Genomic DNA, 25626 nt, shown 5'->3' on the forward strand with positions numbered 1-25626 from the left:
TTTTTTATATTGAGAAATTTTTTTTTAAATTTCCATAATTTAAAGGAAAATGACATAATTATGATTAGTAATTTAGTATAGAGGAATATTATCATAAAGTAAAAATTGAATAGGATTGGTTCAGATTATCTTTTTCCTTAAAAAGGTAAGGAATTTTTAGAAATGCTTTTCCTTTTCTAGAAAATACCTGCAATCCAATCCTAACAAAGACCTAAGCTTTCAAACTAAAAGATTTGCTAGTGACTTTCGGAGAAAGGCATTTTGCGGGTGGCTGATGCATGAGAGAGTAGCCAAAGAGGCTTACTTGTCAGCAGATTTTGTCTTATTCATTTTATTCATCTTGGTGGGCGAAAGTCGCTAGCAAATGCTTTTTAAAATTTTAAACTATAATTTTCTATTTTTTATTGTAAATATTAGCCATAGTTGTCCTTATTTTGGTAATTTCCTTTTGAAGGAGAGGTTTGGTGGATGAGGAAGCACGAGAGCTACCACGTCAGACAGAACCTACCACCAATCTCAAAAGATATTGGTGGGGGATGTTGATTTTCAGCGCAAAGCTTTATTGACTGCCCACCCTCAACGACCAACAACATTTGGTGGACCCCACCTTGGGTACTTGGGCCGGCCTCAACTCGGGTAGGTTGAAGCCAACCTGAACCCTCAACCCAAACCCGACCTGAATTCAACTCGGGTTGGGAAATCTCAACCCAAACCCGACCCGAACTCAACTCGGGTTGGGAAATCTCAACCCAAAGCTGAGCCCAAACCCGACCTGAACTCAACCCAACCCAACTTGACTTTTTTTTTTTTTTTTTTTTTTTTTCAGGTTGAACCCGACCCGAGTTGCACCCCTAGGTTCAACCCAATCTTGGCTCGGCTAGGGCTGGGTAGCGTTGTAAAAAGCCTACTGGTTTAATTTTGGGGTTAGGCTAGGGTTGAGGCATTGGACAAACCAACCGGCCTCTCTGATTTTATCGTGGTTTTATCATAATTTTTAGAAGAGGAATGCTAAACTTGAGGGCACCCTTGCAGAAATCGGATGAAAGGACACCCCCACCAAAGTGCATTTATAATATATTACTTTTTTATGGGTATTTATAATAATAATAATATATTACTTGCACATCACCAAAGTGCAATTAAGGCTTTGACTTCTATATATTATTATAAGAGGAAATGAAGTATGTGCAGCTGCACAGATTAGCTATCTGTGCATGGCTACACAAACCACAGCGGGGGCCACATTTTTTTGGGGAATCCAAAGCATTCATTTGGAAGGCCTTTCCGTCCATTTTCCCCTCAAACTTTGATTGGGTTAGGATGATCCTATATGGCTGATTTTTTGTACACACCCTATCCAAGGAAGGGCCTTTCAAATGGATAGGGCCTTCCAAATGAATGCTTTGGATCCCCTAAAAAATGTGGCCCCCACTATGGTTTGTGACCCATGCACAGATAGCTTATCCGTGCAGCTGCACATACTTCATTTCCTCATATTATAAATGCACTTTGGTGGTGGTGCCCTTTCATCCGATTTCTGCAAGGGCGAGCCTCTGATTTTAGCATTCCTCTTTTAAAAGTCTTACGCTGACAAAAAATTTTTGGGACCCAGCCCCATTTTAAAAACTGGGTTAGGGTTGAGAGATTTAGATGCAAATTAGCCTTAGCCTTGAACCAAGGCTCAGGTTAGGATTGAGCTCATGTTCTACAACTCACTTTCAAGGAGAAGTCTCATGCACATACGGGTGAAGTCTCATTCGTCGATGAGGATGGAGTCAAGCTCAGGACAGGGGATAAGGACGGCGAAACATAGATTCAAGATAGTGAAGTAGAATCATATTCATAGATATAGATGGTGATGGCCCCAGCCGGAGGCCCTTTCATTGTCAATGGGAAATCAAATGCTAATTCTAGCTAAGTTGTGCCCCTACCCCAAATGTCATGAAATTGCCTTGCTTGGATGATCCAATCCGTTAATCCTTGTGGAGACCTGATAATGGATTCTAAGCCGGATTTCTGTTTTGATTGTGATCATCCGATTTGTTTTGATTTGTGATCGATGAGAATGATCGCAATAGATGGACGGTCATGGTCTGAATCAAACAGATGTTTCAAACGGGGAATGATTTAGTAGGGTGGAACCTCATTGTAAATACAATGTGGCAGGTCCACTGAGAAAGTGTCTTGTTGGGGATTAAATCTGACCTCCAATAGTGAGTCAGGCGACCTGGATTTGTCAGCGGACCTGAGTTAGCCAGAATGGCCCGTCGACCTGGGACAGCCATAATTGACAACTAACCTGGTCCAACCAACCCGAGCCAGTCTGGCCTGCAGACTTGTGTCTGCCAACATGGGAAAAGCGGAATGATCATCCGACATGGGCTGACCAGAATGGCTGACCGGCCTGGCATCCAATCAGAAGCTAACACACGGCGCCAGAAGTTTAAAGATGGCTAATGGGAAAGAGGGTAATTTTGCAACTCTTGTAGAAGCCCAAAAAGCTATCTTAGTGATAATATAAACTTGGAAACTACAATTCTGAGAGCTCATCCAATCATAGAAGATTCTAACAATGGCAAGTTTCCTAAACTGCCTAGGAATTATTTGGGGGCCAAACTCCAAGGTACGCATCATCATAGCACTAGCACTCATTGCTCCTCTTGCCTTGCTCAGTTTCTACTTGTTGCCTCATCTGACTTAAGCATCGAGAGGTCCTCGGAGTCCAAACTCTAGGCCCTCTAACGATTTCTCTGTGTTCATAGGTCATAGGTCGTCTATAGGAGCCAAGCTCAACAGAGGACCTCTTCAACCAAGCTAGTCCGGATTTTAGCCTCAACAAGCCCCACCTTTGATCGATCAGAGGTGTCAAATGAATGGCTCAAATCCCTAGTGGAGGCACCATATTATACTACGGAATTTATGTACTTTGGGTTATCTAAACTATGATCCGACCGTACCAAAACACTAATCTGGTCAAAATTAGCTAGGGTCGCTTCACAGCCCGAGCCCTAATTCCATCCCCAGTCGGGGTGCAACTTGGGTCGGGTTGAACCCGAATTTGAGTTGGGTTAGGTTGGGAAAAATCAACCCGAATTGGAAATCGGGTCGGGTCGGGTTGGGGTGTCGGGCAACCCGACCCGACCCAAAACCCGATTTCCAATTCCAATATGTATAAAAATTTTACTTCTATGTTTGTTTTGTCATTATATAACTCAAATATAGAAAGAAATAAAAAACTTGGTGAAAGTTGTCTTAATTAACCCTCTTGTTGGGGAACATCTAATGACTAGGATGAGATGGAAATACAAGAATAAAATAGAGAAATCAAACAAATGGTGAAATCGGGTTGGGTCGGGTCGGGTTGGGTCGGGTTGGCCTCAACCCGGCCAACCCGACCCGAGTTGCACCCCTAATCCCGAGATCCGATTTTTATTAAATCATTAAATCGATGGCTGAGATTAACTTGGGTGTTTCTATCAATAATTATCTGTATCAATAATTTTGTGTCATTTGGTCCCCCCTGTTGAAGTATTCTTTTTTGTTTTTTTTTGGTAGGTGCCTGTTGAAGCATTCTTCTCACACAAATAACAGCTCATTGGTGTCTTGCTCATATGGTGCACCTTGATGTGGATCGAATCATTTTCTTTCATTGGGTTAAAAGTAATGCCACGTAGTGAGAAAAAAGGAGTGATATTTCCACCCCTTAGGTGGGCATTTATGCTATTTTTATTTCACCAACCCTTTTCTAATTTTCTTTGTAGGTTGGTAAGGGTTTGAATCTAACCTCAAGGTTGTGATACAGAGCCTCAACCTACTGTTCTACATCCCCAACCCCATTTTAAATAGAAAAAGGAGAGGATTGCTTTAGCTTAGAGCCTCAGCCTACTGTTCTATATGCTCAACCCCCAAAAAAAAAAGAAAAAAAAGAAGGAAAGTATTGTTTTGCGAATCAGATAGATGGTCACTCTTAGACACTAGAGTGGAGTGGCCCAGGGAAGAGAAGGGGGCAAATATATCACTTTCCTAAATATTAAACCCTCAAATTAGGGCCATTTTATTCGTTTCCGAAAGACCATTAGAATCAGTTGTTTCTGTTTCTCTTCTTCCCAACCAATTTACATATTCTTATGCATAGTTGTCCTCATTCTGATTCTGCTGGAATCAAAATACCACCTCTTGGATGGAAAACACAAGTCACCATAAAGTATTAAAGTCCCCCCCATCTATTCCACTCCAGTTTCAATTTCGCCCACCTATTCCTTCCATTTATTTGAATCAAACACCGGAATCAGGCAGAATCAGAATAAGACGATGATTCCAATTCCTAATTCTAGCAATCCAAAATCACCCTATTTGTGTTTATTGAAGACTCCCTGACTAAAACTCCAACGCAAGTCCAAGCATTGATAAAAAATTAATGGCAATTAAAATGATGAGCATATATTTAAATGAATGCTTAATCAAGCAAAATTAACTGAATATACATAGTATAATAACTCAAGTAGAAGAAAAAATTTAGAAAGAGGGAATAGCCTTATTCTATAGATAACAAAGAATTCTAACTTAAATACTGGGAGAAAAAAAACAACAATTAAAGTTATGTGGGCTTTGTTGAGGAACATCGAAAAGTCATGTTAGTTGCCAAACCCGAATGGAGATCGCCTCCTGCTGCCACCTTCCCCATACTGTTCATTCCATTTCCGCAGTTCATTCATGCTTGTAGCATCATAGGCTACTGAAGCTCCAACCTAATAAAACACAGAAAATAGAAATTGGAATTCACATTTCCGAGTTGATTCCGGCAGAGTTATCAGTTTCAATCTCCTGTTGGATTATTATGAATCTTTAATCCCATCTTGGGTTTTTTACATTGCATTTCACACACAAAGTACGCCTAAAATTCAATTGAAATTCCAAGTTTAAAGTTCATTTCAGTGTCAAATATGCTTGTCAAACTTGAAACTTGCCGAAGTATAAACAACAGCCTACAATGAATTGATCTTCTTCTCATAGTTTTGCTGGATTAATAGTAAATGGCAGATGAGAAGCACATGATAGAAAAGGAATAAACAGGGTTGCAAATGGATGCGGAAATTACTAAAAAAATATGGTATAAATAGAATAGAAAATTTGCAAACAAATGAAAAGTCTTGCAATTTTGGCTTTATAATGTAGTATAAGGTGTAGACAGGCTAGGACGCGATTATGTCTTTCCAGGTAATGGGAATGAATCACACTAGCAACAGACTACCTACAATAAAAGAAATACTCCGGTCGGGTTACTTAGTCGGCCTAACCCTTGGTCGATCTAGACTGTTCACTTTGTTGGGGTCCTACCTTAGATCTCTAATGAGTTATAAAACAAACTGATTGGATGATCCTAACTGTTCAATCAAGAGCCTATAAAAGTTGGAAAAAAAACAACACGGGCAAAAGTTAACATTCAAAACCAAAAAAATACTTTTGGATTATCAATCCAATTGACATTGATTTTTTAGCTATTGTAGATCCAATATCGGGCCTGCTAGGTGGCAGTTCCAGGTGGACCAAAGATGGGACCCACTGTACTCATGAAAGTGCCTCATTTACAATGAGGTGACACTCATTCAGACTTACCAGCTATTCCCATCAAGTAGTGAGCAAAGAAGAGAATATCCATACCTTGGCTTTCGCCTGAATAAAATCGTCCAAATTGAGTGGCCTTAAGACTGGTGGCATGCCCTTTGTACCTCCCTGAACAAGAAAGAAATCTCATCTTACCATGAGAAAGAACTGAAATAAAAGAAGTATCATGTAAATTTAATGGGCAGAACACACTATCCTTCCAATCTACAGCACACCCATGCATATCCTACCCATGAAAAGCCCCATGAATTCTGAGAAATACGTGAGCACATTTCTGATAGGTTGCATAAATTAGGTAATTTCCAAAGGGAAATGATATCAGCACAACTATGTGTTAATCATTGCACAAACCTCCTTTCTTTTAAAATTGGCTTGTGAGAACCTTTTGGGAAATGTAATAACTTTTGACAGCTCTTTAAATACTAAAAGACAAGATGAGTAAGTGAAAATATCAAAACATGGTTGTTCTGATATCATTTCCCATTCCAAAAAGTCTGGGAAAGAATAGGACAATAATGGCTAAACCATAAGTGAAAGGCCCATACCTTCTGCTCTTCTTCTAGAAGTTCTTGTACAGGTCGATATGCTGCTGCAATACAAAGGTTCTGCACAAGAAGAAAGTAAGACACGGGAGCATAAACGCCAAGGCACGAATTATTGGCATTGTGGACACGGACACACAGACATGGTGTCGGGCACGCCAAACTCCCAAAATTTAGAAATGGAGACACAGCTAAAATAGAAAATATATATAATCATGATTTGAGGACACAGATTTGTGTCCCAAGTTTCGACATGGATGGCCGGCAAACCCTAAAAATCTAGAAATAGTGGCACACTCATACACGTACATACATATAAATTTACTGACACTTCTAGCGGTACATTTAAAAATGTCAAAAGGAGTGTCGACACGGTAAGACACAACACAACACAACACGTGTGTCAGCAATAAATTCAAAGTGTCGCCTAAATCATAGGTACAATACCTTCAAATCGCTCCCTGAATATCCTTCAGTTGCATTGGCTAGTTCCTCGTACCGGAAACTGGAATCTATGTTTTCTTGAGCCAGAAAAATTCTTAAAATCTTCATCCGATTCTGAGCATCTGGTAGATCAATGTATATCCTACATATCATTCAAAAAAAAAGATCAATGTATATCCTACTGCAGCAGGAAGCAAGAACAGAAACAAAAAGTAGAAACAAGTTATGATTAACCAAAAGCATCTAAGAATTGTGAGAATCTAAAGCAGAAACGGACAAGTATAAGACTGTTGCAACTATAACTCAAGACTCTTGCAACTGTAACTCACAATGCTTGTAAGTAAAGTTTCCTGTACATTTTGAGATGGATAAAAGAATGAATTGTTTTGCAATCTTACCTTCTTGGCAAGCGGCGTATGACAGCATCATCTAGGTCAAAAGGTCGATTGGTAGCACCAAGAATGAGAATTCTTTGGCTATCTTTAGACCTCAATCCATCCCAAGCTGCCATAAATTCATTTCGCATTCTTCTAGTAGCCTCATGCTCAAAAGCACCACCACGGGCGCCAAGTAGACTGTCAACCTAAACAAACCAAATTCAGATGCCCAGAAAACAGATTCTACAACGTGTTATTTAAACATATAAGACATTGTTTATACTCAAGTAACAAGGCATCGAAATTAGGTCATTCTCAAGCAAATCATTATCCAGTTATGGAGCAGGGAAATGCTTACCTCATCGACAAATATAATTACAGGGGCTAGCCTGGTGGCAAATGAGAAAAGGGCCTTTGTAAGCTTTTCAGCATCTCCAAACCACTGATCCAGATCACAGGAAGAAAAATTAAAAGACAATAAATAAATGACCAGAATAACTAATTTATTTGGAGAAGGATATCAAGCAGCCATGAGGAAGCTACAGCATATGATACTCTTCAGTTTTGTAAAGATCTTCATTTATATGAGAGTTGTATGAGCACCATCAAAAGTAATAGATAACTATATGCAATAACAATGGTCCACATCAATGGCAACAAAAGTAAATAGATAACTATATGCAATAATTTGTTGACCCCCAAAGAATATTTCCTCAGCTCAAAGTTAGTTCCTACTGAAACCACCCAGCAATGACGACAAGTGTAGAAATAACAGATTTAAATGGATTTTACAAAAGTATTTTTCGTATTGGCATCATTAATCGTGTTACTAATTTGGTTCATAATGCCAAAATGGCAATACAAGAAGAAATGAAGATCTAGCAGAGTTTTGAATTTAGAGTCCCGAATATCCATATAATTTATGGACCAAAGGAATCCCTTCACATGGACATGACATAAATATTGGAAATAATCCATAAGTTGCACATGTTATGGTGCATGCATACTTGTTGTTATGGTGCATTCGTAATTAGTGGAAGTTTTGTAAATAGTTTACTCTCTCTCTCTCTCTCTCTCTCTCTCTCTCTCTCTCTCTCTCTCTCTCTCTCTCTATATATATATATATATATATATATATATATATATATATATATATATACACACACACACACACACACAGATAGACACACACACACAAAATGGTATGAGACCTTGTTCCTCAACCAACAGGTCGGAGGTTCAATCCCAGCTCACACACACACACACACACACATGTGTGAGCGACTAAGGTTCTAATCAGCACAAGAGTGGAATACAAACCCTACCTCCCTCTCCCTCCCTCTCCCTCTCTCTCTCTCTCTCTCTCTCTCTCTCTCTCTCTCACATTATGCATATAAGAATATTTTTGTCTTTAATGCAGATATTAAACTGGTAACTAATAATGAATAAGGATAAATACAACAAAAACAAAACTGCTTTCACAGATTTCCATTTTCAGCTGCTTAGGATTGTCCCCCACCAATATCACTACGACAGATTTCCATAGTTAGTAACATGGCTATAATATTTCTCTAAGAAATGATAGAATGAAGGGCACCCTTGCAAAAATCAGCTTCAAGGGTGCCCTACTGGTTAATTTTTGCAGTGGCGCCGAAAAAAGTGGATGGCGCCTAAAAAAGTGGAAACCGTGTTGACTTTGCATAAATCAACCAATAAGGGAGCCCATGAAGCTGATTTTTGCAAGGGCGCCCCTCATTCTATCATTCCTCTATTTTTCCTTTCACACTTCTGGTTGCAAATTCAATCTTGCAGTCTATGAATTGGGAGGACTTCAACATTAAAAACAACTGGAGACGGCACAGAGGTATCTAGTCAAGTACCTTGGATGTCAGAGTAGAACCAGTTATGCTGATAAAATTCGCTCCTGCCTCTGTTGCGAGTGCTTTGGCAAGAAGGGTTTTTCCAGTTCCTGGGGGACCAAAAAGCAATATACCTTTGCAAGGCTGGCACCAGTTTCACACAATTATAAGCCAAATAGATGTGTCATAAAATAGAACTCCAAATAACTAAAACAAAACTTACCCGTAATAGATTTCCATGAGAAAAAAGTTCTGGTCTTCTCATTGGAAGAGTGACAAGTTCATTTAATGTCCTCTTAACATCCTCAAGAGCACCAATATCATCAAATTTCACACCAATTTCATCTGGAGTGACTACTGCCGAAACAAAGTTGCTCTCATACTCATCCTTGGCAAAGCTCTGGTATAATTTACATAACGCTATTAAAACCCATTAAAAACGTTATTAAAAGCAAACAAAAAATCCCCTCCCAGACAAGATCAAGAACAAGAAGTATTGTGAAACAACCAATTACTCCAAAAGCTTAGGCTGCTTGGAGATGGCGTTATTTAATCTTTTGTACTTTAATACTCCCCTTCACGTGTGGCCCCTCTTTTCAGGGTTGGCCTACACATGGCACATGTGGCCCCTCTTTTTTTGGGTTGGCCATTACATGTTGATATTTAATATCAAAGAGGTTTGAACCCAGGCAATTTGATCTAAGACCATGTGAAACAACCAATTGCTCCAAAAGCTTAAGCTGTTGGAGATGGCGTTATTTAATATTTTATACTTTAATCAGTATGTACCTTCAAATTTTGAGAGACTTTTCTGGATGTCATCTCCTGTTCTGTTAACCTCAATAATGCAATTTCCAGGCTTCACGTGAAAGAAAGCAGAGGTCAACATGGCAAGATAGAGCAAAAGTGCGGTGGTAAGTATGTTAGCATCAAAATTACCTTTCACATCAAAATTACCTTTCAAGAGGCACAGTTAACCTTTCACCCTTTATAGAAGGAAGAATGCAGCCCGACAAGTAATGATTTCTAGCCCAACCAACAACTTTCTCAGCTTCTACATCCAGAGATAACATGACAAAAAGACATTTAGCCCTCTTAGCAATAGATACGTGCAACCCAACCACTTCCAAGTTTTCAGATACTTTGGGAATAAAACTACAGAATCGACTGGGTTTTTAACCTCGCATCTACCAAACTCATCAATTCCCAATGAGTAATAAAAAATCGAACACAGATGGGTCCTTAAAAAACCAATGAGAATTAAACAAGGGATTTGCAGCAGGGTGTATTAGAAAAATTCAATGACTACTAGAAAATTCAAAGCATAGGACACATTAAAAATCTAATTGCGACTAGAGGACATCACAATTCATAACTGAATACAGTCCCATGATTTAAATGGGAAAGTGATCAAAGTAGATGCTAATCATATCTACGCGCGATCAAGGATCTGTTCTAGCATACTTAAAAATATTAAATGGACCCAAATATGTTTCAGAGTACAAGAAAAGCTCTGAATAAAGGGAGACTTCTAAAATATGATGTTCAGAACAAAGACTCAAGTTGAAAATCAAAGCTAGTACATTTAACGCTTCCATTGCCTGCTAAAGTGAAATTCCCAAAAACTAAGGGAACTTTGATTCCTTACTCTGTTTTGTCAAGATCACACCATCAGTTTTTACATGAAGAAGCTCCATACATGAAAGGTCGTGCTCCTCTAACACCTACAATAAACCCAAAGGGTAAAAAAGGTTCAGTTCCATAAACACGTGACTTGGAAAAGGATGACAAAGAAACTACCACCTTACCTTATGTAGTTCATTAATATTACTCCGTGAAATCACAATTCTTTTATCTTCTTCGATCTGTTTATTGAACGTTCTAAGTACATCCTCTTCCTGCAAGTAAAGGGGCTACTTATATCATATGTAAAATGTAAAGCGTATCAAACAGTCAATATGGAACAACTGTAATTGGACAAAATGGTGAAAACCTAGTTCTTTTAGAAAACTTCTGGAGAGCATAAAGTGGCTAAATGTCCAAAATTAATAAAGTACAAACTAGGTTTGCAAAAATTTAAAGCTTTTAAGTTAGTTCACTAACAGGCAAAATTCAACCAAATAGAGTTTGTAAACACATAGTCATGGTAAAGAAATCAGATCTATAACTACGATGAAACAATTATGTACTAGTCTGTCCACAGTGCGAAAAAAGATATATAAAAAAAAAAAAAAAAAACCTAGGGCCCAAACATGGTAAGCTTTGGGTGGAAAAGGGGCGTGTAAAGAAATGAGGTTGTAAATGGAAGTGAATATAGTGCAGTGGGTAATAACGGTCAAATCTCACCTAAGCGTGTAGGCTACGGCCTCAAACCTCGTGGAGAGGGAGATCCTAAGAAGAGCTGGAGCGATAGCAGCAACCACGGTCTGTCCCAGTCACTGGCGATAAAAAAAGAGCAGAAAATATGGAATTGCACAAAAATCAGTATGGAGCAGCAAAGGCAACGGTCTGAAGGAGAAAGGAATGCGAAGGAACTGCTATGACTGCAGTTTCAGCAAGAGAGAAAAAGGACAACAAGGGAACTAGCAGGAAGGAAAAACATGGCCGGATGTATTGCAAGTGATGCAGGAAATCCAATAGCTTGTGCAGAGAAATAAGAGGACTGCAGATCAACTAGATGTTAATCGAAACGCGCAAGGCTAGAGAAGAAGCTTTCAGCTGCACAAGGGTGTAGATCTGATGGCCAACCAGCAAGGAAGGAGCGAGAATGATGGAGAAGGGAGGGACTGTTGGACCCTAGATTAGTCAAGGGCTACAACTGACAACAAGAGGAGAAAGAGAGAGAAAAGAAAGAGGAGAGAAAGAAAAGAGAGTGAGAGAAGAGAGAAGAAAAAGAGGGGAGAGAGAGAGAGAGAGGTTGCTGAGAGAAGTTCAAATTCAAAAGTCCCCTAGGGCTTCCTCCTTTAGGTCTTTTATAAAGGGAAAATGGGTATTTTGCCAAGGTCCGTATTTATTATTTTTAGTGAGTCCATATTTACAAAAAGACTAGTAAGTCCGTCTTTAGTAAAAAAAAAAGGAAGTTCGTACATACTAAAAAATAAGTTTGTATTTTCTTTCCTGTCACTTAGGTGATAGATTATAGATATGTGTGGGCCCTATGCAATGTGGACAGGCCCCACATCTAATGCATCAAGCATCAAGATGGCATGAAAACCCACAAAAGTGCAGACTAAGAAGATTCCTTAAAAATAATACAATGCCACAATGTCCTAAAAGGATCCATCAGTGGAAAATGTGGCTGCTAAACCCAAGCTATACCATCAGAAATTAAGACAAATTTCATGTCAATCCAAGGGTTGTGGGTCTAAATTCCAATAAGTAATTCTTCAGCAAATTTCTGGCATCTTTTTTTTTTTTTTTTTTTAATATTTTCTGGCATCTTAAACACATAATTAGCAAAACATGTTGATATCTACTAGATCCAGAAATAAAGAGCATTTGGTTCAAAGAAACATGGTAGAAATTTATAAACGGCTATCGAGCCAGATAATTACCTTTGGGGGATGAATGCAGAGAACATTAGTGAATAGTTTATACAACTCATTGTTTTTCGATGTCTTGGTTGCTTTCAAGCCCTCTGTAAACCGTCTCAATGACAAAGGCTGCAAGAACAAAAATTATGAATTATAGAGGACAAAAAAAACAATCAAATATTAAATAACACAAAGCATAGTATTTAATTCCACATCCTCCCACTTAAGTAGTAGAAAGGTTAAGTTAAACAACAGGCAAAAAATACTGGGATAATAGGGCAGTAAATACTAAACCAAAAATAGAAATAAAGAAAACACTCACAATTATGAGAAGAAGAACCATTAAATATGGAACTTACAATTGGATAAAGTGCAATCAATAGAGTTAAACATAGTCATAAAATCAAGGAACTGCAAAAGAAAAACAGATGTAATATCGAAGGACACTATCTGTATATGTATACATTCGAATCCATCTTTGATGACCTACCCAACATATCATTCAAGTCTTCTAACAAGTAGACATCAGTAAAAGACAATAATAAAAAAGACAACAGCCAACAAAATAGCATGGAATAGGCAATGAAAGAAAGCATACCATCCATAACATTTGGAACAAAGGGATGGCTCCAGTAGGCAATTGGTCAATAATAGTTCAAAATATATGTTAAAGAGACACAATCATATGATTCATATATCAGCACCGTCTGAAGGTCTCATAAAGAACCCAGGGATGCCACTGTACTGCCCGATGGGTGGTCCTGAGATCTGTTGCAGCATGTCTACGTGATCTCCTCTTGAAGAAATTGGCATGCCACCATGCTGAACCATGGATAATTTCCCAACACATCCACTGCCTTGCCACCCGACATAGCATCCTAGAAAACAGGAAAAACTTTCGATTCTGGAAATCCAAGGGAGGAGAAATTACCAAACGTCTAACATTCCCTCACGCCAGTGTTTCAAAACGCGGTCGAAGAAAATCCTAGCCGACTAAGCACGACGCGTTCAAGTACTCGGTTGACATGGTCATAACTCAGGAGAGTCAAATGAGTTTTTATTGACTCTGTAGGGCAAAACGTGGAATGTGGCGGCAAAATGTGGAACACAGCCAAGGGAAAAGGACGTCGATACGGAGGAGTCCACAATGACGCGAGGGAGTTTTAAAACTATCCTCATGCTTGGTGCCAATGAGTTTTTTTTTATTTGAGAAAAGAAAACAAGAAGACTATGCCACCCTTACTAAACTCTAAACAAATAGGGCTAAGCTTGGAACTTGGAGATGGAAGTATTCTTTCGTTTCTCGACGGTGAAGTAAGACCAATTTCATGAGCTTATTATCCCAGGTCGGAACAAGTTGATAGTTAGCCAAACACACTGGAAAACTCATTTTCCAGAGAAAAAAATCCAAAAATAAAAATAAAATAAAATCTTAGCCCATATCCAAACAGCCAACAAGATAGCAACTACAACCCAGAGAAAGAAAGGTGACAAGGTCCACAAGGCAAAGGTTAGCCAAAAGCAGCATTCCTCTATTAATTCTGAAACAGAAAATGCTAGCATTGATTATCTATCTCCTTAAATAAATTTGATCATTGGGAGAAAAAAAATCCCAAACAGGAACATACCGAAATTAATGAAAAAATTGCTAAATGATTAGAGAATCTTACCAGTTTTCCAAGACGAGAAAAATGAGGTAGCATCATCGTCTGTCATACAAAAGGCAGAAAAGTGTCATCAGTAGGGAAACAACAAGGCATAAACAAGAGAACATATCCACACTCAAAATATATGAATTAAAAGCTATATGACCAAAAGAAGTAAGACACTACTAAAAATTTCTCAATGGATGCTTACAAATTTCTCTTTCTCCTTTGAACCAGTTTCCACTTTATTCTGCCCACAAATCAAAACAACTGGTCCCGAGAGTTGGTCAAACATTTCCTCCACTTTAGAGAAAAACTCTTTACGGTTTGACTTAGGTACGGCCCTTGAAAACCATTGAAAAGAGTCTGGAAAGTAGATGATAATTGGTTGTAAGGATGGCAAAACCTGCAAATGAAGCAAAACAAACTCCACATGTATAGTACAATAATATTAAAGAAAGCATTATCTCAATACAAGAATAATATGAACCATCTATGTATTGAAAGGTAGATAAATATGAGACTACACTTGATGTGACGTATAGTCCATTTTCAGTCAACTTTTGAAATTAATAAGATTAGTGAGCATGTCACCTCACATAGTGCCTCCATTGCAATGTACCAATCTTCTCCCTGGGGGTCAAGATCGTGCTCAACGTCCCGAACTGAAAATGAACAACGCTTGATAACTCTATGTTGCTTTGGCATTGAACGTGAGACTAGAATTTTTAAGAATACTCATGCAACATAATGTCTGGAGCTAATTAACTTATGCATGCATAATAAGAATGGAATGAAATCCAATTTAATGTTAAAAAAAAAAAAAGAATAATTTTCAATGGGATGTACAAAGAAAGGAAGCATTCAAAGGAGTTGTACAATTCTAACAGTCAAGATATACTAACTAATGGCAAAAGCACGTGTGCCATATGTTTGTTAATCCGTTCAATAGCATCCAACCCATGATATTATGACTCTTCAAAAAGCCTGCAGTATCCCAGTACCAAAAATGAACACCTGTACGAACGTAAAGACACGGTACGGATACTACTGATCCATATCCTTTTTTTTTTTGGAAGTTATGAATCCATATCGTATTTTACTTTCCATTTTTACAGATAATTTAGATTAGGGTCAGTTCATATTATCCATAACAGATTCTTCTATTCTCGCATTAGGTACTTCTGCAGCCTTTCAGGAAAAAAAATCAAAGGGTTTAATCTCATTGGTTTCGACGATACTATGTTCCTACCAAGACAACTTATGATCCGACTAATGAGCAGATAACTAAACCAACCTTACCCAGTTAGGCCGAAACGTTAGTTGTAGTTAAGGCAGGAAACATTATACTTACCTCAACTAAGCCTTTGTACCAAACTAGTTGAGGTCGGCTAATGAATCCTTTAGAAAATTTTCATTAAGAAGGTGAAAGAATCTACCATGCTCAAATTGACTAAATCTAATCCTGACACTAGTTGGGTTCGTCTACATGGATCATTTTCTTCCACTCTCTCCTATCCAAGGTCATGTTCTCTGTTATGTTCCTAGCCATCAAGTCTTTCCTCACTGTTTCTACCCAAGTTGTTTAAGGCGGGAAACATTATCTTTATAAAAAAAACTAATTTAGAAACTAATGTAACTTAAGTTACATAATAATTTATTTGTATTTTTATTAATATCATAGAAACAGCCTTGGCGCAACGGTAAGGTTGCTCCATTGTGACCTAGTCGTCACGGGTTCGAGTCACGGAAACAGCCTCACTGCAAAGCAGGGGTAAGGCTGCGTACATCTAGCCCTCCCCAGACCCCTCAATGGCGGGAGCCTCGTGCACTGGGCCGCCCTTATTAATATCATAGAAGGTTACATTCCTTTTTTTTTGTTTTTGTTATAGCTATTACTTGCGCCTGATTATATTTATTCAATATTGTTCATTGGATTTTATTACGAATACATGATCTTCTGTTATAATTTGACAGATTAAACTTGGAAATTGGTCATGATAAAATTCTTGCTATTTTAATAATAGAAATCTATCCCCATATCAGAGGTTTAAGTGTCCCAATTCATGTGCAACAAAAGCATGCCAGACCATTGCCCACCTCAAAGCTGGAAACACCAACAGAAAGGCATCATCGTAATTAGCCATTCAAACATGCTTTACACCCAGTGTGAACCATGACCACTTGCTGTCAATCTGCATCAGTTGTGTAACATGCAACCTGGGTCTTAGCCTTATTTTCCCCCTCGCACAGATTTTCTAACGCATTCATGTTAGATGACTATTTATGCTTGTCCAATGCCAATTGAAACAAGACATCCACTGGAATTCTTTTGGAAATGAAATCCTAATTACTAAAAAAGTCCCTAGGAAGGGGGGTTTCAATTCGGACGGTACTTACCTTTGGGGATTCTGTCAAAAACAATAGCGGTCCAGTTGCGGTTAATCTCACAAATCGTGTAAGCAGCGAACTCCTTGAGACAACTAGTCTACAATATGATCAGCCCTCTCACCTCCCTCATAATTCCAATATTGGTTTTCGATTTGTCATCAAATGGAAGTACATTAGGTTAAGTATGTGCAATGTTCTGTGTCCATGAAAAAAACTTACTATTAGTATGGATAAAACTCAAAACTAGTTACTGTAAATGTGTGTTAGTACTTGGTAGTATTCTGGGAAAAAATTGATCTAGAAGTGCCTCCATGAGGTGCCAAAATCCAAGATATCCCCAACATGAATACTTCATCTGCTCGGAAGAATCCATGTAACACTGCCATAGTTTAATTGGTTTCTGCATTCCAATAGTGGAGCATAATTTCTTTAAAGGAAAATTTCAAGCAATTTTTACAAGAATGAATGATCAAGCAAAGTATACTCAACTCAACTCAACTCAACTAAGACTTTGTCCCAAACTAGTTGGGGTCGGCTAATGAACCCTTTAGCAAATTTTCATGAAGAAGGTGAAAGAATATACCCGGCTCAAATTGACTAAGTCTAATCCTGACACTAGTTTGGTTCGTCTACATGGATCATTTTCTTCCATTCTCTCCTATCCAAGGTCATGTTCTTTGTTATGTTCCTAGCCATCAAGTCTTTCCTCATTGTTTCTACCCAAGTTGTTTTCGGTCTGCCCTACCTCTTTTTTCTCCATCGACTTGGCACGAGTCACTTCTTCTCACTGGAGCATCCAAATGCCTACGTTGGATATGCCCAAACCATCTTAAGCGGTGCTCTCTCATCTTTTCCTCAATTGGTGCTACCCTCACCTTTTTACGGACGCCTTCATTTTTAATTCTATCTAACCCTGTGTGGTATCCATAGTTTTAAATTTCGACCAAAATCGGAAATTTCGGATTTCGGTGGAGACCGACACCGAAATGCATAAAAAACGAAATGGTACAAAATTTTGACCGAAATTTAGGAATTTTGGTCGAAATTTCGGTAATTTCGCCCATATTAAATTAATATTAAAACGGAATTTAAAAATCGGTCGAAATTTTCACCGAATGGAATTCCGGCTGTACTTGATTTCGACTGAAATTTCGGAATTTCGGTCGAAATTTTGGAAATTTCCGAAACCAAAATTTAAACCTTGGTGGTCGCACATCCATCTAAGCATTCGCATCTCGACTACACTCATCTCATGCAAATGATGCTTCTTGGTGGCCCAACATTCTGAGCCGTACAACATGGCTGGCCTCACAACTGTCTTATAAAACTTTCCCTTCAACTTGGTAGGAATTTTACGGTCGCACAGAATGGTCAACCAAAGTATATTCCAAGAATTATCCATGGATGACATGGAAGACATGATTAGCATGGAGAAGCTTGACTGACTCTATTTTCAAATAACAATTCATCTGACTGATCTCCAACCTTACAAGAAAAAAGAAACCGGTTACTTCCATCTGAAACCTCAGAAATGCAGTTGACAAAAATCCATTATCCAAAATGCCGACAGGAATATATACGATCAGGGGCGGAGGCACATATAGCATGAGGGGGGCCATGCCCCCCCCCCCCCAAAAAGACTTGCAAAATCCTTTTAATGCTACATGGCTGTACATGCATGCTAGTTAGTTTAGTGGCCATGGCCCCCCCAATGACCAATCAAGGCAAGTGTAAATTAGTCTGGCCCCCCAGTGTAAATTCCTAGCTCCGCTCCTGTATACGATGAGTAGAAAGTGGGCACTGATGTGCTGGACACAAATAGCCCCGCTAAATTATTAGGGCAGGGTTGCCAAGGATAATCTCCCTTTATTGTAATTATTTGTAGTTTGGAGTCATCTTTCTTTCCTTTTTGTTTTTCAATCTTCGTGGGAACATCTCGTCCCCGGCTGTTGTCTTCTTCTTTCCACAATAAATTTAAGTAAGCTTTCAAAAAATATAAAAAGAATACCCCCACTAGAAAGAAGATATGGACTTATTTCGAAGGTCAAGGTACTTATGTTTTCATCAGTGAAATAAAAACTACAGAAATAGGAACATGTCCCAAACCATCATAAACCTCACAATGTAAGGTTTACAATGTAGTCCATCATATCAAGTACTCTACATGTGTTCAAGTACTAGGCACGCTCGCTCTTTCCAGTGTGATGCACTTTAGACAATCTGTTAACACATTTTCCTTTACCTCTCCATAAGTAAGAAACCCCAATGCATAAAAGTAGTAGGTGTGAAAGGTGTGATGGGAGTTGTATCAATACGATTTAACATAAAATCATTGCACAAAAAAGGGCTATCAATGTTCTAACATTATAGCTTCAACATTATTTCCCACAAAGACGCTATGACTAACAAACAAGACTAAAACAAAACCATAGCATTAATCTTGAGCTGATTTTGATCTAATGAAGTAATCTTCACTAACGTGGAATAGAAGCATACTGTCTATCCAGTAAATCGATGGTTTTGCATCGTGTTCTGTAGTTTTATCATCCTTATGCCCTTCCATTGTTTTATGATCATTTCTGTCCAGAAAGACGGCTACTTGATCCCCATTAACCTCATAAACCTCGCCACGTTGACCGCTTGACAAGGGCCTGCAAAATTTTCAAAATTTGGTAAGAAAGTGTCAAGTTGAAGGATTTCACATCTTACGTAGTAACACATGAATGTGTAGCAGACTAAGACCAATCATCTACAAAGCAATTGCTGATATGAAAGACATGAAAACAAGGCAGAAAAAGTCAACCGATGGCATGAAAGAAATGTGGGCGGTAAATGGAAAGAGAATATAAATAATTCCCAAGGATTTCACATCTACGCATTCATGTGTAACAGGCTAAGACCAATCATCTGCAAAGCAATTACAAAACAAGGTGGGAAAGTCAACTGATCGAATCAAAGAAATGTGGGCAGTAAATGGAAAGAGAACACAAATAATTCCCAAGCCAAACACTAGATTTTGCTCAACGTCAACACCATTCCAATTGAACTGAAATAGAGTCAGCATTTATAAGAATAAGAAGAAAGGAGAAAGCAAATAAATAAATAAAAAATCTCTCAGGAACATTTCAAAACAAATGTTAGAATAATTTGAGTTTTTCCCTACAATAAAGAGCATTGAGATACCGAAGATTAGAATCCAAGGGCCTTCATCATGATCAAGATAATGCTCCTCCCTTCCATTATTGTCATCCTTGTATGTTCCTTTCCTAGTTTCAAGCCTTTATTGTATTCTTTTTCATCTTCCATTTACATCAAACCTTACTATTTATTTTCTCCCTTCTTCAAATCACCCTTTTATTCACCTTTTGATTGAAATGGGTTCAGACCCGAGGGTTTTTCTTCAAAATCAAGATGTAAATACTCAACCTATAGTAGGAAATTGGTAATTTTGTAAGGATTTTTATTATTTGTGTGCTAGGACATATTAGTCATTAACATATTTAACTCTAGGGCACAAATGACCTTTTTGATTTATGGGACAAAATACGAAATAAATACAGGAAATGGGCATTCTTGGGTTTTGGTTAAAATAGAGGACTTGATAGGTACTTTTAAATTATCAATTGCATTTAGGAGAGCATCATGGTCATTAACTCATTATCATTATCATTGTGGGTGGGAGTTGGGGTAGCTTCACCATACCTCCCTCCAAACACGTGTCTCGCCCTCTCACTCATGGACACACTTGTCCTCCAAGCTCACACGTCACTACAAGCACCCACGTCACTCCAAGCACACATGTCACTCCTAGCACCCACTTGTCACTCCCAAGCACACAGACTTGTCCCCCCATGCAAACACTTGTCTCATACTTATCTAATTGAAGTTTTTAAGGAGGAAAAAAGGAAGAAAAGCGTTAAAGCTGCACACTGTTCACGTCAAAAAGCCTTATAAGGGGAGCACATGCGTAACGCGGGTGGAAATTTCATCTCCCTTTGTTTATTATATGAATAAAATATTTATGTTTCCAAAAACTAGACTTCATTATCTTTCTAATGGAACCAAATTCAAGCCAATTATAGCTTGATATCATGTGGGCCCATCACCAGCATATATGATATCATGTGGGTGGCCTTGCAATAGCGAAAGAAAGGCCTAATTTTGGGCCTATTTTCCCCTGCCATCTGCATGGGCTGTGAAGGGGAAGAATCTTTTAAGGCCTCCTTGAGTCCTCGGCTACAACACCATTTCAAATTTCTAGTGATTACGCAGGCTCCAGGTCGTTACCATGGTTCTAAAAGTTGGCCAAAATTGACATGAGACGACCAATGTGTTTTCATTATCATCCCCACTGAAACGAATCTTTCGGTCGACATGCATAGATTTCAATACATTTTTGGTCATGTCGACCAAAACGCTACCACTTTAGTATGTAAATAACAAAACTCGGTCAACATGTCAAAATTCCGACCAAGATGCATTGGTTTTAACTTTTTGCATGTGAGGGCATATTTTATTTATTTTTTGTTTCTTCAATTATGATGCAATCGCATCAACTAATTGTTGAGTTCATACATTTGCACATGGATTAGTACATGAATTTTTATTTTTCAAGGATTTATAATTACGAAAAATTAGCAAAAATTTTATTTTTTGAATAACTAATACTACATTCATGCTAGCTGCAAATTTTAATATATGTGAGTTCCTGCGTGATTTACAAACTGTCAGATTTTTTTTTCAATTCATAATCCAAATATTATGTTCAGTTTTGTTAGAAAATTCTTTAAAAATAAGGAAAAACTATATGTTCAAAAACAACATAACACATGCAAGATTTTTTATTAACAACATATGAGCAAGTTAGCTTCTAATTCACGGAGTAAAAAAAACATAACACTTGTGAGTTATTCTTGCCCGATCTACCAATTAACAGAGTAGTCAGAAGTTTTTTCATTTCAAAAAATAATTATTTTATTTATGTTCGTTAGAAAATACTTGGAATTTCCATCATTATATGTACTCATTCATTATATTATACTTTCTTTATGAAATTAATGACTGCAGTGGCTTTTTCCTACATTTTGTGTTTATTTGAATTATATGTATATTTTTATATGTATTTTTCAATTTAGCACAGACCTTACTGTTCCAAGCATGCACAACAACACATGTCATTAGGAGTTTGATATTGTTAAACTATTATAGATTGTTGCCTCGCTTATGTGATGGTTTCAAAGTGTGTTTTTGTGCTTATTTGACCATTTTCAGAAGCTTCATCTTAAATTTCCATCAGTATCTTGTTAAACTATTATAGATTGTTATCTTGCTTATGTGATGGTTTCAAAGTGTGCTTTTGTGCTTATTTGATCATTTTCAGAAGCTTCATCTTAAATTTCCATCAGTTGCATGCATATCAATAAACTTTAGTGATTTTACAAGGTTCTGACCGAAATCTATAACCGAGACCGACATGTTTCCATTTTTGTGGCAACCTACATATATACCAAAATTGACACTTAAACCCTACCAGTCACTAAGTGAACAAGGCGACTGCTTAGAATATCGCTTAAAACATTAAGAAACCACCAAGGACCAATACAACATTGTGAAGCTAGACCCTAGAAAATAAAACTAGATATGAGTGCATAGCGCTCTCTTGCTAATGTTGATGACTGGGACTCAATGACAAAACAGTGCATGTGAGCGTCCATGTGCTCAAATAGTGTTATTCCCCAATATCTAGTTCTGGTATTTGCTCAAAAAACTAAGCACAAAAACATTAACAATCTCTTCAAAATGTGATAAACTGTAGCAGTAATTTATTTTTTGAAAGACAATAACTCTAAAAATGATAATAATTATCTGGCCATAATCGTTACTCAACTAATAAATTTCTGAATGGTAGCGGAAAGTTAAGCACAAGCACTATGTCAACCTGGATAATGTCTAAGCTCCAGCTTGAAGGAGGCTGATAAGGGAAGCTGAGCATTTTTGTCTTTTATATTGTAATGTATGACAATATTTGAAGTGTGTTTCCTCTTTTTACCATTATGCACACATATTTTCCTTCAAAGATTCACAAGTAGCGATCTTTTTCCCATTCAATTCTCTACTTTTCACCGAAGTAAACATATCTAATGGTGCAACTTCGACTGCTAATTCCTTTTAAAGTTTGAGAATCTAAATGCACCTATCAGTCAATCATACACCCTCAAGAAACTTGGTTTCACCAATACTGTTTAACAACTAAACAAAAATCATCTTAAAATCTCACAGGAAAATGAAGCATTAAGAGTAACTATAGTTACAAGAAAGTGTCGAGAGTAAAAGACCATTGACTCTCCACCCAACAATTGTCCTATACTTATAGGGAAGACTTACCAACCCACTTGCCACTGATATAGGTATAAGTACTAATTGGGCCATCAGAAGTTGGTATTTTGCCCAATATAATCATGTGATGCAATATACATGTGAATAATAAGGAGTGGATCAAAATATAGCTCATGGGATGATATAATGTTTTAAAAGGATTTTGAAAAGAGTGACACCATCCAAATGATTCAATTATGACCTTCAATGACAACTAGTTAGAAGTTCGACAACATTTTCATCCTAAAGCTTACCTTAGTTTTTAAAACCCTAGTATTATGACCAACATATCCTTAACTCTGTATCCTTAGCATGCATAACAAAAAAAATTACTAGTACATCAACCTAGCACTAGTACATCAACCTAGCAAAAATTTAATATCATCCAAACAATGGTGTAAATCTACAAATGCATCCAAACAACACAGGGGAGTTACACGATAAGAGGCTAGCTCCAAAAGAACTATGGTTCTGATCGTATTATTAATTTCATGATTGAAGTGATCTAAGAAGTGCGCAAATTTGAAGAGCTGTGAAGATACAAAAAGCTAGATGGAAAATTAATTTCTGTAGTTATTTGTATTTGTATGGCTGATGCTAAACTAAGATTACACCATCTAGACCTTAGGGCACGGTTTAAAATTTCGGTTTCGGTACCGGTTTCGGACCGTGAAATTTCGAAATTTCGGTCGAAATCTGGTACTTGACCCGAAACTAATATTTTATTCAATATTAAATTTCGGTGAAATATTAAATTAATATTAAAAAAACATATTTTTTGGGTCAAATTTCGGAAAAACCGAAATTTCGGTCGAAATAAATGACCGTTTCGGTTTTGATGCATTTCGGTGTCGGTCTCCACCGAAATCTGAAATTTCGGATTTCGGTCGAAATTTAAAACCATGCCTTAGAGAACATGAATGACATCATTGCTTTTTTTTTCTAGGATAACAAAAATGATAATATTAAATTTTTGTTGAGGAAAGTGTTCCTGAGCTAGAGCTCAGATAAGCTTATCTGAGCTCTAGCTCAGGAACAGGTGTGGGCCCACATTGTTGGGGGATCCAAAGCATTCATTTGGAAGCCCCTATCATGGATAGGGTGTCCACAAAAAATCAGCTCCAATGGATCATCCTAACCCTTCCATTTGTGGAGGGAAAAATGGGCAGATTTGTGGACAAACAGTATCTGTCCATTTTTCCCTCCACAAATGGAAGGGTAAGGATGATCCTATGGACCTGATTTTTGGTACACACCCTATCCATGATAAGGCCTTTTAAATGAATGCTTTGGATCCCCCCAAAAACTTGGGCCCACACGAGTTTTTGACGCTAGAGCTCAGATAAGCTATCTGAGCTCTAGCTCAGAAACAATATTCTCATTTTTGTTAGGTTGATGTACTAGTAATTTTCTTTTGGTATGTATGCTAAGGATCCAGAGTTAAGGGCTATGTTGTTCATGTTACTTGGGTTTTAATCATTCAAAAAAAATATATTACCTGGATTTTAAAAGCTAACGCAAGCTTTAGGATGAAAATGTTGTCAAACTTCCTGTTGGTTGTCATTGAAGGTCATAATTGAATCATTTGGCTGGTGTCATACTTTTCAAAATCCTTTTAAAATGTTATGTCATCTCATGAGCTACATTTTTATCCACTCCTAATTATTGGAAAATATATTAAGGACATGGTTTGTGTGCAGCTGCACAGATAAGCTATTTGTGCATGGCTGCATAAACCATGGGAGGGCCACATTTTTTGGGGGATCCAAAGCATTCATTTGGAAGGCCCTTCCATGGATAGGGTGTGTACAAAAAATCAGCCCTTTAAGATCATCCTAACCCTGCCATTTGTGGAGGGAAAAAATAGGCAGAAACAGTGTCTGTCCATTTTCCCCTCCAACTTTGATTGGGTTAGGATGATCCTATAGGGCTGAGTTTTGGTACACACCCTATCCATGGAAGGGCCTTCCAAATGAATGCTTTGGATCCCCCAAAAAATGTGGCCCCTACTATGGTTTGTGCAGCCATGCACTGATAGCTTATCTGTGCAGCTGCGCACAAACCATTTCCTCATATATATTATATCACATGATTATATTGGGGCAAATAACGTCTGATGGCCCAACCAGTTCCTATATCTTTATTGGTGGAATGTAAGTTGGTAAGTCTTTCATATAAGTAGAAGACAATTGTCGAGTGGAGTCGATGGTCATTTACTCTTGACATTTTCTTGTAACTGCAGTTACTATTAATACTTCATTTTCCTGCAAGATTTTAAGATGATTTTTGTGTCTATTTATTAGTCGGTATGGGTGAAACCAAGGATGTTGAAGGTGGACAATAGACTAATAGGTGCATCTAGATTCTCAAACTTCAAAAGACATTAGCAGTCGAAGTTGTACCACTCGATATGTTTATTTCTGTGAAAAAAATGGAGAATTGAATGGGAAAAAGATTGGTACTTGTGAATTTTTGAAGGAAAATATGTGATATCCTTATAATAGTAAAAAGAAGAAAAAGACTTCAAATATTATCATACATTACAATAAAACGACAAAAAAATCTATATGCTCAGCTTCACTTATCAGCCTCCTTCTAATTAGAGCTTTGACATTATGTAGGTTGACATAATGCTTGTGCTTAACTTTCCGCTACCATCAAGAAATTATGAGCCGAGTAATGATTATGATCACGACCAGGTAACAATTTATTGTCTTTAAAAAAAAATGACTACTACAATTTATCACATTGAAAAGATTGTCAATGTTTGTGAAATCCAAAGTTAACAGTTTGTATAGTTAGCTTTTTAGCAAATACCAGACTAGATGTTGGGG

At 37.7% G+C, this 25626-nt stretch overlaps 1 protein-coding gene across 2 annotated transcripts in view; it reads right to left on the bottom strand.

Moving 5' to 3' along the window:
• Positions 1–4414: 4414 nt before the first annotated feature.
• The window catches only part of LOC143857511 (uncharacterized), a 38144-nt gene continuing 16932 nt past the window's right edge, over positions 4415–25626 (bottom strand). For both annotated transcript variants that reach the window (XM_077367950.1, XM_077367948.1), the window contains 17 exons: positions 18914–19068; positions 14621–14691; positions 14238–14432; positions 14051–14089; positions 12402–12509; positions 10656–10745; positions 10496–10571; positions 9805–9901; positions 9637–9706; positions 9071–9247; positions 8869–8991; positions 7347–7430; positions 7010–7194; positions 6615–6753; positions 6171–6230; positions 5662–5733; positions 4415–4748 (listed from right to left, as the gene is read on the bottom strand). In XM_077367950.1, coding sequence (XP_077224065.1) covers positions 4635–4748; positions 5662–5733; positions 6171–6230; positions 6615–6753; positions 7010–7194; positions 7347–7430; positions 8869–8991; positions 9071–9247; positions 9637–9706; positions 9805–9901; positions 10496–10571; positions 10656–10745; positions 12402–12509; positions 14051–14089; positions 14238–14432; positions 14621–14691; positions 18914–19068 — 1855 coding nt within the window. In that variant the 3' untranslated portion in view covers positions 4415–4634. The remainder of the gene's footprint in view (positions 4749–5661; positions 5734–6170; positions 6231–6614; positions 6754–7009; positions 7195–7346; positions 7431–8868; positions 8992–9070; positions 9248–9636; positions 9707–9804; positions 9902–10495; positions 10572–10655; positions 10746–12401; positions 12510–14050; positions 14090–14237; positions 14433–14620; positions 14692–18913; positions 19069–25626) is intronic.

Source organism: Tasmannia lanceolata, unplaced genomic scaffold (genome assembly GCF_043159265.1).
Source record: "Tasmannia lanceolata isolate RefF3 unplaced genomic scaffold, GAP_Taslan_0.1 ptg000025l, whole genome shotgun sequence".
In the NCBI taxonomy this organism is placed as follows: domain Eukaryota; kingdom Viridiplantae; phylum Streptophyta; class Magnoliopsida; order Canellales; family Winteraceae; genus Tasmannia; species Tasmannia lanceolata.